Below are 13,876 nucleotides of genomic sequence, written 5' to 3' on the forward strand. Positions count from 1 at the left end.
ACCGGGAAACCTATGTGAGGCGGGCGACCGGGCCAGAGCTCTTACGGCCCCGAGCTCTTACGGCCCCGACCACGATCAGACTGGATACCAGGCTATAGAAGACCACAAATATCGAAAATGTGTATACTTTTAATAGAAAACACTGTTTCCTCAGACTGTGTAACATTGTGCCACAACAGAGCTAAATCTATCAACACTAAATCTAAGAAATCAGCTGTTGCTGTCGTAGTTCTTTCGTTACCTGGCAGTGGGGACATCTAGCGGTTCTTGAAATACTTGCAGCTCCCTGACGGATTTTTACTGCAGTAATATTTTTGGATCGTTGTGTGCCCATAATTTGTTAACTTTATCAAAACATATCCTGCTCTAAATAAGTAAATGAATACTAATATTGTATTGCTGAATACATTTATTGGAATCCAACTATGACATAAACAGTGGTCATAATTTTTTCCACATTGTGCACCCAAAGTATGTAATAATATTAGGAATTATTCATTTGGCAGATGTGGTGAAATTCGGAGATTCACCATGTATATACATGTTGAAAGTGTCCATAGGTGTTTTGCTGTGGATATAAAAGTACTGCATGTTCCAGCATCCTCTTTAAAAATCTAGTGGCTGGGTAGATTTATATAAAATCAGTACATAAGGAATATATACAACATCTCAAACAACAAAACAGCTTGTTTAGTAGGTGACTACTGTGTCCCTTTCACAGTGCAAATATTGCTTCTGAATAATTTTGTAAAAAAAAATTTCCTGGCACGATGACACCTGAGTGCAAAGATAACTGTCTTCTTGCAACCCCCAATGTTGTTTTTTTCTCATTGGGTGATGACAGGTCATACTAGGACAGACCTTATTTTATCCATCACGATGAAGCACTGTTTACTGTTACTTAGTACAAACTCTTTGGACAATCAGATGTGTCTGTTACTATCACAGTATCAGCTACAACAGTAGGAAGTTGATATTGAACCCTAAAATCTCTTAGTCAATCCAACTCCTTAAAAAGTCGTTCTCAGAAGGAGCACATCATCCAGCCCTTTACTTCTTGCCTGCTGGAGTTTCAGGTGCTGAAAAAGAAGCAAAACAGTTTGACATTGGTGATTTGAAAAATTGTGAAACTTGACAGTTAATGTTTCATACTTAACTTAACATTTACTACAATCACTTCAGAAGTATAATACATGTACCTAAAAAGACTGACTTCAATGTTGCTGTAACTTATCTTTCACAAGATGGATCCAAAGGTTTACATCTTGTTCCTAAAAACTACACAAAGTAAGCTTTTTTTAACCTTCACCCTGCTAAGGTAGCCATTTGGCACCAAATTTGTACATTGTATTGTATTGGTTATAGTGAGTACGCAGCAGGATGAAGGCAAAAGTTGACACCACAGTAAGCACCCTCCTACCCTGGCCTGAGATTTTCAGCATGACAGTTTCCATCTGTTGTTCTAGTTCGTTCTTCTTGTCCAGATAGTCCTGAACGGAAGCGTCGGTGGTGTTCTCTAACCACTGCTCCTTTTCTGTCAGAGCCGCATTCGTGGATGACTGCAGGAAATCAACATCATGAACATGTCAATGACATTGGTTACAAAAGAGATTAGAAATTAGTGGGTCACAATAAATCCTAGTACAAATAACAAAACAAAACAAATAAAAAGAATGTTACATCTGATATGCTAAGTAATGATATCATCCCAATCATTCAGTAAAGTTGAAACGTTCTTACTTTTTCTTCCTTGGTTAGCTTTGCTGCTCCCATCTTCTCAGGGTCTGCCAGGGTTTCCCTCATCGACGCAACGTAAGATTTCAACGTTTGTCTCGCTTCTGTGTAGGCAGAAGGAACATATATTTTATATCAAGACTTCAGAGTCATTTCTTATGTCCTTATGCTGCTTGCGCCACTGCTTATTTGGAGAATAAGGGAATACTAGTACATGCAATCTAATAAGTTTGACAGAAAAAAAGTGCTTTACAAAATATATATACCAGTATATTTCACCAGATCTAACTGTGTATAAAACGTGTAACATTATACATGATACAGTTTCCTCACCTTGTCTATCTAGATACTGTACGCAGTCGTCCATCCCGTATCTGACGGCGATCTCCCTCGCCCGCTCGCCGTGGTGCGACTTCTTCTGAAGGTCGGCCTGGAACTGTACCAGGATCTTCAGACACCCCAGCTTGCCCCAGGATGCTGCCCGGTGGAGCGCGGTGTAACCTGGGGAGAAACAAGGTCTGTTAAACCAAGGGGCTGCTCCAGAAATACCAAATGACAAAAATGTGGGTTGAACTGATTCATAGAAGGCCACAATCCTTTCTTTTTTAATATCGTGGATTTGTTCTAGCTATTTGTTGGCAGTTCCAAAAAAATAAAGGGGTTCCTCAAGCAGGTTGTTTTGGACTACATGTGCATTCTTCAAGTATGAAATGATGAAGAAAATATGCAGTAAATGGCAGTAAATGTCAATAGCAGACACATCCAGAATATTTTCATTTTGCCGCCCTGAAATAAAGTTTTCTTCCAGGTGGATAAGTTTTGTAGGTGATAGATGAATTTGTCCGACTCTCACCCCTGGGTGTTGCGATGTTTGGATCAGCCCCTCGTACCAGCAGCTCCTTCACCACGTTGTCTCTCCCCAACATGGAGGCCATGTCCAGCGGAGACTTCCCTTCCAAGTCTCTCTCATTCAGTCGTTCCTGACAGAAGGAAAAAATTGGATTAAAATTTTGTACTGAATGTTGTTCTTACTGTGGCATATAACTAACCTTAATGGATGGAAACAAACAGTGTGAAGTTCTGTTTCATACTTTGTCGATGGAATTTTTTTTCGGACAACTTATCCAAATACAATGTACAATAGTTTGTTTTTTCTTTCTCAATGGGTACAAAAACAAATACACTCCTTTTCTACAATGGACTTCATTAAAGAAGGAAGTATTTGTCGTATTCATATAAGAAGAGAAAGGGTAACATATAATGATGGAATCCTTGGGGACCAAGTTAGTCAATTAAAGCCCTGTTACAGTTATACCTCCGTCTCCAGGGTTAAATTAATATAGATGCGTCAAAACAAAAGACCAACCGACAGGATATCTATCAGCATCGATGCCCCGTGTGTGTCCTACCTGGATCTGTGGATGGTAAGGGTCTTCTTCGTCGTCCAAAGCCCGGCACAACCGCGACACCTCCCCGCTCAGGGCGGCTGCCATGGCCAGGTTGATACTCAGATCGGGAGGAGGGGGGGCGGGCTCCTCCGACTCTTGGTTTTCTTCTTCTTGGGCCGCCGTCATGGCTCAAACTAAACTTTATCAGCTAAAAAATGAAGATACAGGCGTATACGGGTGCACTTATGTTGTAAAAATATTGCAAAACCGGGAGAAAAGTCCTGCAACTTTTCCGAAAATGTCCCAGACAAGTCTCCAACTTTTTAGTTGTAGCAACGGCGTGACGTCACGACGGACGATTCCACTTTTTGAAACGGGGGAGAACAGGTCTGAAAATGATCGAGTGCCCGGATGGATATCCCATAAAGCATTGCAGTTTCCGGAAAGGTACGCTTTGTACAGACTACAGATTTCGGAGACAAATTTCTCCTAAAATTTCACGTTTTACAGGTAAGAATTGTTGTTTTCTCGGTGTACAAGTACGCAGAGAATATGTGTGAACACCGTCAGAGTGGCATAATAACGGACATTGAAATTCAAAGTGTTTTTTAGGGACGTGTTCTGGGCCAAAAATTTCAAGCCGAACGCCATGTTTGTTTGTGTCTGCTAGAATGTCAAGTAGAATATCTAGGAAAGTCAATTTTACTCTTCAAAACCAGCGTTTTACAGAATATGATAACTTTGATACTGTTGCGTGATAGACAATAAACCAAATTCCTGCTTACTTGATTTGCTGCAAATCCCAAGAAGACAGCTTTGGTGCAAATAAAACATTTTTCTTGACCTGTAGGAAATAAAGGTATAAGGTTACATCCCAAAGATGATAAAGCAATATAATTGATATTTTTCAGATTAGAATGTGAGAATCTGTTATTTCCAACTTGCACAATTAATATTGTATACCAAGTACAGGCGACCATAAATTTTGCAGCCATGATCTAATAACCCAAGAGCTGTAATATGATTATATTATAGATATCAGATATCATGCTTTTTCCTGATATTGCCATACTGATAATAGATTAATTATTACCCATCAAGATATGTAAGAAAGCCACCTCCAGGTTTGGTACTCATTCCTCTCTTTAAAGCACGATAGCAGGCTTTGAAGTTCTAAATTGTTGGATACAGTTATACTTTTAATAGTTTTATCATCATTTCATGATATTTTAGACTATTGGTTCTTCTGTACCCATATAAGATTCTAGCAGTTCTATGTCTAAAAGGTTCTATCACAGTAAACGAGTCAAATTGTGTGGGGCTTGAACTGTGTGGAAAGTCATGCTCTGCAGCTCTCACATCTGTGTTTGTTCTTTCCAGCCTGGTGACAACTGTCCCCTGTCAGGCATGGCGGCCCACATGCACCCCGTCACTCCCCAGGAGGAGGAAGTGCCACGCGCCAGGATGGCGTATTCCTCCGACAAGCACCCCAGGCAGACCTTGGAGGCTATCAACTCCTTACGCAAGCGGCGCGAGCTCTGCGACGTGGTGCTGATCGTCGGCGACCGTCGGATCTACGCCCACCGCGTCATCCTGGCCGCCTGCAGCCCGTATTTCCACGCCATGTTTACGGGAGAGTTGGCAGAGAGTCGACAGACGGAGGTGATCATTCGGGACATTGATGAGCGGGCCATGGAGCTGCTTATAGACTTTGCGTACACGTCACAGATAACCGTGGAAGAGAGCAACGTTCAAACACTCCTGCCCGCAGCCTGTCTGCTGCAGCTGCAAGAAATCCAAGAAGTCTGCTGCGAGTTCCTGAAAAGACAATTGGACCCGTCAAACTGTCTTGGCATCCGAGCCTTCGCAGACACTCACGCATGTAGAGAACTGTTAAGAGTGGCTGATAAGTTTACACAACACAATTTCCAAGAGGTAAGAAAAAGAAGAACGATCCATACAACAAATTTGATTACGCCATACCTACATTTTGTATACGGTTACGTATATAGCAGAGTTTTATTGTGTAATTTATGATGTTACACTTATGAACAGTATGGCACACATACAAACTGGTTGTAAGAGGATCACTAGTTATGGGTTCACCACACCACGAAGTGGTGTGGTGAAACCATATTGCTTTTTCTGATGTTTCTTCTCCTTCTCCTCCTCCTCCTCCTCCTCCTGCCATATCTTTAAATGGATTCAGCTTCTTCATTTTAGGGCCTAAGGTCCTGAAATTTGGTATGGAGGTACAGTGGGCAAATACCCCTAGGCGTTTTTTAAATTATTGTGATACAGGCTTTTAGAATGGTTTTATTTGAGTTTTTTGGCTGTGTTATAGCAAATGTATTACTGTGTTAGTCTGCCTTGTTTACCACGTTTGGGTATGAGTCATCAGAATGGAATGCAGGGCATCAACCAATAGGCATGCAGCTTTCCTCTATACTTCTTGCTGATTGGCTGTTGGGATTTAACTTGATTAACACCTGCACAGAAGCATTTCCATACTGACAGTATGTCTGTATTCAAGTGTTTTGGTAGGTATTTCAAGCTTTCCTGCTCCAGCATTGGAATGCCGGGCATGGACGTTTTTTTTTATTTTGAAAATCAACAGTTTGCATTATGCAATTAAAAATCCTAACCAATAAAGTAGGGAATAGCTATCCAACTGTTGTTTTAGTTGTATTTTACTTCATATTATAGTTATATCAATGTAAATCATTGTTTTCCCTTGTGTTTCCCATTCTTTCCCTGCCATGTCGTAAAATGTGGTGAACCCATCGCTGTATTTGCTCCAAAGCAAATATTGGCCTTTCTAGTTTGCTCTGAAATTCCTGACATAGTTTCCGCTAATGCTTTTCATATGGTAACACAATTACCGTGCAGGTGTGCGCTGGCTACCTGTTTATAAACAACGTTGCTGATACGTACTGTAAACCTACCTTTTCTAAGGGAGGCCTGACCTGAATACCAAACATGCCTACACTTCAGCGCATTCGCCCACAGCTGGTTTATAGCTTGGGGTTTGGAAGAAATGTTGAGGCCTAGCATACTTACTGTGGTATAGGTAGTTTATATAGCTGACTGGGTCAGTCCCAGTAGCAGTACACAGAAGTTAAGAGCACTACATAGGAACATATCAATTATCCTACATCTAGCAGGTATTTTGTAATCAATGCATGTCCTGGTAAGTTGAAGTTTAGTACACCAAATTACATGTACCTGAAAAAGTACAAAGCCCATGTTTGCCAACTGAATTTGAGACGTTTCTTTTCATTGGCTTAGGTAATGGAGAGTGAAGAATTCATGCTGCTGCCAGCCAATCAGTTGATAGATATCATCTCCAGTGATGAGCTGAATGTCCGCAGTGAGGAACAGGTCTATAACGCTGTCATGTCGTGGGTCAGATACAACCTGCCAGAGAGAAGAAATCAGTTACCTATGGTACGTATTGGTAGGCTTCAGGTGGTAAATATATGTATATAAAACCTGCCAATTTTAACTTAACTTTGACTATGTTACTGCATGTAGCTTAACTTACAACATTACTACAATCTAGCAATTAGTGTGTGTTCATGTATGCAGGTCACTGTATTGTTGTGTGTGAATCAGTGCCTCCTACCAGAACTGTAACAAACAGCAGTCTACAAATCTTGCTCCCAAAACAGCCTGGAAACTTGTTGCCACATGCATAAGTTATAACTAACTGTGAAAGACCTTACCTATGTAACTTCAGATACAATTTCAAACATTGTATTTTCCTATCTCAGAATTGTTATTATTTTACATTTTTTAGAAAATTACATACATTGTACAACATTGACATTAGCTTCTATGTGTTGTCCTCTCCATAGGTGTTACAACATGTGAGACTGCCACTGCTTAGCCCCAAGTTTTTAGTAGGAACCGTTGGTGCAGACCTTCTTGTAAAAAGCGATGAAACTTGCCGAGACCTTGTAGACGAAGCCAAGAACTACCTTCTGTTGCCCCAAGAGAGACCGTTGATGCAAGGACCAAGGACACGACCACGAAAACCAATCCGCTGTGGGGAGGTGCTCTTTGCAGGTACGTACCATTCGTATACAGATGTCCTGTCTGTGTGTTGATCTCTTGTGCACATTTAGTTCCTTATAAGATATGGCATAAGTACCTTACAGGAGAAAGGGGTGATCTAGAAAATTTTATCAGTGTACCAATAAGGAACAGTTTGGAATTTTTGGAAGCCAGTGAAATTTGAATAATTTTTTCACTAAAAAAAACACTAAGAAAGACTAGTTCAAGCAAAGTATATCAAGATTCATGGGACAAAGTTTATGATCTACATGTAGATGTCTGTGTGCTGTTTCTGTGATTCTTAGGTTTTTGTGCAGTCTTTCTTGAGTTTCTTTGTCATCTTGTGTGTCTTTGCTGTGGTGTGAGTTTGAGTTTCTGTGAATTTGTCACCATTGTTGTTGTACTTTGTGGTGGACGTCTGTCATGTTGGTTAGAGTTTGTCCAGTGTGTCCAGTCAGCTCAATGACATAGGTGTACATTGTGTAGCTTCAAACATCAGTGTAAGTTAGACTTAGAGCAATAACAGTCTGGAGATGTGAGGCTGATACATGGGAAAGGCTGAGATTAAGAATGTATGAGTAAGTAGATATATTGTATACTAGTTAGCAGCCATCTGTACAAACACAGCCTAGGTTTGTATATTTGTTATGTTGTTGAAACAAAGTTAAGGTTATTTCGTTTTTATGTGTTCATGTACATGTATGTTAATATGTTGTTTTTTAGAGTGCCTCTGAGGTCCATGAAAAGTATCTACTAGTATCTTGTCATATGAGAATGCACAAGTGGCTGTATGTAGTATTCTTCATATCAAGGTAGGAAAAGAAAAATGAATGTGATCTTCTTAGCATGTAGGGGCAAGGAGCACATGTTGTTTATCATCGACCTCATGTTGGTACCAGTATATATCAAGGTAGGAAGAGACAAATATATGTAAATGTGATCCTCTTACTCACCTACGGGCAGGGAGCACATTTACGATTTACTTGTTCATCATTGAGCTCGTGTTGGTACATTACTGGCAACTGTCAGCCAACGTGACGGAGTCCACACCGCGTACGTCTGTCTGGTCTGGACCTAACGATAAACGTTAGAAACTGTCCTTGCAGTGGGCGGCTGGTGCAGCGGGGACGCCATCTCCAGCGTGGAGCGCTACGACCCACAGACCCACGAGTGGCGCATGGTGGCCTCCATGAGCAAGCGGAGATGTGGCGTCGGCGTGGCAGTGCTGGATGATCTGCTGTACGCTGTGGGCGGCCATGACGGATCATCCTACCTGAACAGTATCGAGAGGTGAGAGTTGTCTTGGGAATGATAATTCACTAAAAAGAGTTGCTGTTACTAGTGTTAGCCCCCTTCAAACCCAACAAACCCCTGCAAAATTAAAACAGTCTCTTGGTGTAAATGAAACACTGGTTATGTTGAAAAGGACTTTTCAACCACCCTGAACAGTATCGAGATGTGAGGGAAGGGAACAGGGTTCTCTTGGGAATGATAATTCATTAAAAAAAGTTGCTGTTAGCCCCCTGAAAACCTTGCTAACAGTCTAGTGGTCCAAATGAAACACTGGTCATGTTGGAAACAGACTTTTCAACTATCCTTAACAGTATCGAGAGGTGAGAGAAGGGAATAGGCTGTCTTGAGAATGATACGCATCTAAAAGAGTGGGGGTGAGCCTGTTTGTGCTCTGGCCAAAATCTTTTCCAGCTAACTTTATGGGTAGCCCTTCATAATAGCCGGCAGCTAGTTTAGCAACTTTGGCTGAAACTGTAAATAGGAAGATAGTCTTCTTTCCAGTTTCCTAGGTTTTGTTTATGCAGATTTCTGTACACTGCAACAGTATATATGGCACTCTAGATGTGTAGTCTAGATGGAACAAACTGCATTGTCCACTTGCTCACCAAATCATCAATGTCCAACGTTTGCATCTACATGTGCTAGATTTCCACACTTCCAAGCTTTACGCAACTATTTACTGCTGATTTCCCAGACATTGGCATCCTCCCCCTCACAAAGAATGACCGTGTCAAACGTAAAGGTGGCTGATAACTGAAAGTGAGCACTTCACATGATGTCCGGTTGCGTCTGTCTGGAGGAAGACATCCATAAGAAATAGTTCCGTTCTCCATTTGCCTAATTGTCTCCAATCAGAGGAGGTGAGATGGGCCGGTGCAGACAGATTCTGCAGGAGAAGAATGGCCACAGTAAATGTGCAGATAAATCAGCCCTTGTTAGGAGGCAATTTAGTTGTCTTGTCCACCTCAGGCTGTCAGAGATAAGAATGCCCAGTCTGCCGAATTTATAGTCGGTTTGAACTTAGATTGCAGTTCTTTCACAAAGTTTCTTGTAGAGAGATGTACAGTTTACTGAAGAAAGAAGACATCAGGACCAACATTTCATTTTTCTGAATAACTGAAGAGCAACCTCAAAGATCCTAATGCACAGCCACTTCGGCTTGTACATAAGAAACTGCTAGTACAGTGCAGTTATCATTTACATGGCAGTACAGTGCAGTTAGCATTTGTCAGTCGTATATCAAGGGTTGTACAGCGCAGCTTTATAACTCTGTATTGGTATAGCTTATAATATATAACCCCCTTTAGCATAACACACCAGCTTTGCAGGCACATGGCACAGCGGCAGGTAGCTATATTATTACACCGAACTACCTGTTATACCCATGACGATGTAGCAATTCTATTTTTGCACTGAATTCATGGAAAGACATTCTTAGGTTTACCAGCCTGTGCATGTTTTTTCGTGGACCCGGCATATACTAGTACATGACGACTCTGTTCCTGTTTCAGGTATGACCCTCAGACAAACCAGTGGTCGAGCGACGTGGCGCCTACCAGCACGTGTCGCACCAGTGTGGGTGTGGCGGTGTTGGATGGTTATCTGTATGCTGTGGGAGGGCAGGATGGCGTCAGCTGTCTCAACATTGTAGAAAGGTGAGCTTTAATATTGTGGATACACCATTATAGTTGACAAACAGAAAAGTGTTAAAATTGCAAAGAAATGTAAGATACATGCACAGTACTTGGAACTGCATATTCATCTATTGAATACTAGTTTTCAGCAATTTGTACTGGTACATGTACATATGAAATACATGTTTTGCGTTCATCTTGAATCTGAAATGTACCGTGGCCGACAAGTACAAAATTTTACACCGCAACTTTTGGTGTTTTACACCGCAACTTTTGGTGTTTTACACTGCAACTTTTGGTGTTTTACACTGCAACTTTTTCTGTGTTTTACACTGCAACTTTTGCTGTGTTTTATACTGCAACTTTTGCTGTGTGGAAAACTTACACCCCTCCCCTTTTATAATGGACGGTCCCCCTGTCAGGTCAAAGGTGACAAAGATGGCGGCGGCAAGTCACAAGCTGACGTCTAGGGACATTAAAATGAAGAAAAACGATGTCCATACCCAATAATAATGAACTAACCTGCAGAAAATTTATGTCATTGCTGTTGATGTCTGGAGCTGGATATCTGACGTCCTTGATAAATTTGTTGTGACGCATGGCAGCAAAAAGCAACATAATTTGTAATCACTGGACCTGGTCGAAACATTTTTAAATTTATCCCGGTCTATAGGCCAAAGCTAGAAAAACCTTTAGAAAAAAACTAACGTCACAACGTAGCCAAGCTTTTCCTCTAAAAAACTTATCCTTATGCACGAAAAGGATAACTCAGTCGACGTAGTTTGCATGCCATCGTTGTCACCTTTGACCTGACAGGGGGACCGTCCATTATAAAAGGGGAGGGGTGTAAGTTTTCCACACAGCAAAAGTTGCAGTGTAAAACACAGCAAAAGTTGCAGTGTAAAACACAGCAAAAGTTGCAGTGTAAAACACCCAAAGTTGCAGTGTAAAACACCAAAAGTTGCGGTGTAAAACACCAAAAGTTGCGGTGTAAAATTTTGTTCTTGTCGGCCACGGTAGAAATGGTACAAGTAGATCATGTAGATGACACAAATGAGGATGAAGGGTTCACAACTTTAGTTGACCAGTTATATTTAGCCCAGTACTGACACATATACATGTTATGTCGATGAAAGACATCCAGGTAAAGAGATACACAGGAAATTGTTACTGAAACAGCTGAATAAACTTTGAAAACTGTCAGACATTTCAAGTAGCATCCACTACAATCCACTAGTAGCATCAGTGACTGACATGTACATGTTATCCATGGTTTTGTCGCCAGGTATGAACCCCAGTCCAACCGGTGGACCAAGGTGGCCTCCATGAGCACCCGGAGACTGGGCGTGGCCGTGGCAGTGTTGGGAGGTTACCTGTACGCTGTCGGCGGGTCAGACGGAACATCACCCCTCAACTCAGGTAACAATGGTTCAGCCCTTCCTCTGTCTGTCTGAGAGTTGAGGTTATCTAAATTGTGAGCTATATCTACACACAGGTGCGAAACACTGTTAAATAACCAGTTAACACTTGAATCATGATGTTGGGACCCTGCCAGAGCTAACTGGTTATCATCAGTACCGGGAGTTGTAAAGTACGAGGCCAGGAGGCCAGACATTATAGGAAGTACTCTGATAAAAGTGTTATTGTACACCACTGCATTTGTATCAGGTTGTATATACTAATGAGTTCAGAAACTTGATGTGTAACAGTTCAGCTTGTCTGACATAGACTGAACTTGCCTTTTCTTAAATTCTACTGTATATCTTTGCTATCTTAAGAGCAAGTGTTGTGAAACTAGCTGTACAGAAACTTCATCTGTAGCTGTAAAGGGATGTTTAATGGTGTACACTTAGCATCAGCTAACTTAAGCGATTCTGTGTTTTTTGTGAATTCCATTCCTTTACATCAATGGAGGTTAGACATCCAGGAAATGAGATGTTCAACTACAGAGTCCATTAGTAGCTGACAAACAGTAGTGGAGGCTACTTGAAATCTGTCCAGTTGCTTTAGTAACAATTTCTTTGCATTTTCTTCCCCTTCCTCTGTCCCTCAGTGGAGAGATATGACCCCAGAACCAACAGGTGGTACCCTATAGCGCCGATGGGCACACGGCGGAAACACCTGGGCTGTTCCGTCTACAACGACAAGCTCTACGCGGTCGGTGGGCGGGACGACGCCACAGAGCTGAGCAGCGCAGAGTGCTACGATCCTCGGATGAACGCCTGGAGTCCTGTGGTGGCTATGAGCTCACGGAGAAGTGGGGTAAGTAAGGCTAGATGACCTGTATATTGTGTCGTAAATGTGATGATTTTGAGTATTAGTTATCTTTTCATGTAAAGCAATTATTAACCTGTGAATACCAGTAGTTGAAGCAAGGTAAAATGTTATCTGTGTTAGCATTTATTTGTGAATGAAAAAGACCTCATAAACTGAAAGGCGTAAAGATGTACAGTTGATCATAGTCTCCCAATAGGTTGGAACATTGCCTTTTGCAAGAGCTACTTCTGAAGACCGGTGGTCATCATTTTAATTTCTTTCACACTTCCATTCTAGGTGGGTCTAGCGGTAGTGAACGGTCAGCTGCTCGCTGTGGGAGGCTTTGACGGAACCACGTACCTAAAAACGATAGAAATATACGACCCGGACGCGAACACATGGCGCATGTACGGCGGGATGAACTATCGCAGGCTGGGAGGGGGAGTCGGGGTAGTGAAGATGCCACAGTGCGAGTCCCACCTCTGGTGACCCACAGAGACCAGTGTTCCCTCCAAACCCAACAAGCCTGAACACCCCCGCAAACAGAGTCTAGTGGTCCAGATGAAACACTGGTCATGTTGAAAGGAGACTTTTTATCCACTTCGCTGCCAAACTCAGTAACTTATATACAAATTTGCTGCCAAAAGAATACCAAGGCAGGAAGAATATTAAACTTCTAGTATCCACTTGAGTCCTTTGCAGGCTGAATAAATAGTAGAAATGGGCCTAAAAAGGGGATATTATTGGCCAGGGAAGTTGGCTGGCCATAGAAGGTTCAACTGGTCCTTATATGGCTGGCCAATTATATACATTTGTACCAGTATTCCCCTTTAGGCCAATTTTGACGAATTATTCAGCCTGCAAAGGAGTCTGGAGGAGACTATTAAAATTACAGGTGTTTTGTTCTTTCGTGCACTAAAGTTGTGTGCAGTATACTAACCCACTGTGCATACATAACATACACTCAAGGTAGTTTGGTGGTCATGGCATGAAGCTTTTCAAAAGCTCATGTAGACTGGTAAGGGAGTTCTATGGTCAGACAGGGATGACAGGCTAGAGTTTGAGGGGAATTTCACTGGTCCAAGTTGGATAAATCTGTATCATTTGTGTAAAGTTTTTGTACAGTATAATGTGAATTGCTTGGCATAGCCATGCTGTTGAATTGAGGAACTAATGTGAAGTATGTTGTAAGTGGTAGGATTAAGTATACACCTTATTTAAAAAAGAATTGTACAGCCCCTGCTAAAATTGCTGCACTGCATAAGGCATGAATTTTTATTTTATTTCTTTTTTTTTAATTTTTCAAAGTTATTTTTGTTTATTATTTCTCTTTTTTTCAAAAAGGGTAGCAAAGAAATTGTGATAGTAATATAAGTATGCTGTTTGACAGAATACAATACTACTTTTTTAATCTAATTTTTTCACTCTTTTATTTTATGGCATTGGAAAAGACACTAAACCAATTGCCTTGTTTGGGAGGAAGTCTGGAAATCCAATAAGCTATTTTGTGCAGCA

At 41.4% G+C, this 13,876-nt stretch overlaps 2 protein-coding genes across 3 annotated transcripts; one reads left to right on the forward strand and one right to left on the reverse strand.

Moving 5' to 3' along the window:
• Positions 1 to 391: 391 nt before the first annotated feature.
• LOC109484468 (ankyrin repeat domain-containing protein 45-like) lies at positions 392 to 3,485 on the reverse strand. Its single transcript, XM_019787735.1, has 6 exons — positions 3,144 to 3,485; positions 2,588 to 2,714; positions 2,068 to 2,235; positions 1,741 to 1,838; positions 1,421 to 1,559; positions 392 to 1,079 (listed from the first exon to the last, which is right to left on the reverse strand). Exons 1-6 carry the CDS (start codon positions 3,306 to 3,308, stop codon positions 1,051 to 1,053), a joined length of 726 nt encoding a protein of 241 aa, XP_019643294.1. The 5' UTR covers positions 3,309 to 3,485; the 3' UTR covers positions 392 to 1,050.
• A 31-nt stretch (positions 3,486 to 3,516) lies between these two features.
• LOC109484455 (kelch-like protein 20) lies at positions 3,517 to 12,975 on the forward strand. 2 transcript variants are annotated; one of them, XM_019787720.1, is made up of 9 exons: positions 3,517 to 3,632; positions 4,503 to 5,057; positions 6,411 to 6,569; positions 6,980 to 7,190; positions 8,270 to 8,468; positions 9,983 to 10,126; positions 11,391 to 11,524; positions 12,159 to 12,367; positions 12,659 to 12,975. In XM_019787720.1, the coding sequence occupies exons 2-9, from the start codon at positions 4,530 to 4,532 to the stop codon at positions 12,848 to 12,850; spliced, it is 1,776 nt and encodes a 591-aa protein (XP_019643279.1). In that variant the 5' UTR covers positions 3,517 to 3,632; positions 4,503 to 4,529; the 3' UTR covers positions 12,851 to 12,975. The 2 variants fall into 2 exon arrangements, with proteins under 2 accessions (XP_019643279.1, XP_019643280.1); XM_019787721.1 differs by having other exon boundaries at positions 8,285 to 8,468.
• Positions 12,976 to 13,876: the final 901 nt, after the last annotated feature.

The sequence above is a fragment of the Branchiostoma belcheri genome, unplaced genomic scaffold (genome assembly GCF_001625305.1).
Source record: "Branchiostoma belcheri isolate BF01 breed outbred unplaced genomic scaffold, Haploidv18h27 scaffold7, whole genome shotgun sequence".
Classification (NCBI taxonomy): domain Eukaryota; kingdom Metazoa; phylum Chordata; class Leptocardii; order Amphioxiformes; family Branchiostomatidae; genus Branchiostoma; species Branchiostoma belcheri.

What these genes read in the sequence shown, in the direction of transcription:
- LOC109484455 (XM_019787720.1), top strand. Translation starts at nt 4,530, where the DNA reads ATGGCGGCCCACATGCACCCCGTCACTCCCCAGGAGGAGGAAGTGCCA. An exon ending in CACAACACAATTTCCAAGAG is followed by an intron (nt 5,058 to 6,410) that starts GTAAGAAAAAGA and finishes TCATTGGCTTAG; the next exon opens with GTAATGGAGAGTGAAGAATT. An exon ending in TGAGCTCACGGAGAAGTGGG is followed by an intron (nt 12,368 to 12,658) that starts GTAAGTAAGGCT and finishes CTTCCATTCTAG; the next exon opens with GTGGGTCTAGCGGTAGTGAA.
- LOC109484468 (XM_019787735.1), bottom strand. Translation starts at nt 3,308, where the DNA reads ATGACGGCGGCCCAAGAAGAAGAAAACCAAGAGTCGGAGGAGCCCGCC. An exon ending in AAACATCGCAACACCCAGGG is followed by an intron (nt 2,236 to 2,587) that starts GTGAGAGTCGGA and finishes GTTTCTCCCCAG; the next exon opens with GTTACACCGCGCTCCACCGG. An exon ending in ACAGTATCTAGATAGACAAG is followed by an intron (nt 1,839 to 2,067) that starts GTGAGGAAACTG and finishes CTGCCTACACAG; the next exon opens with AAGCGAGACAAACGTTGAAA.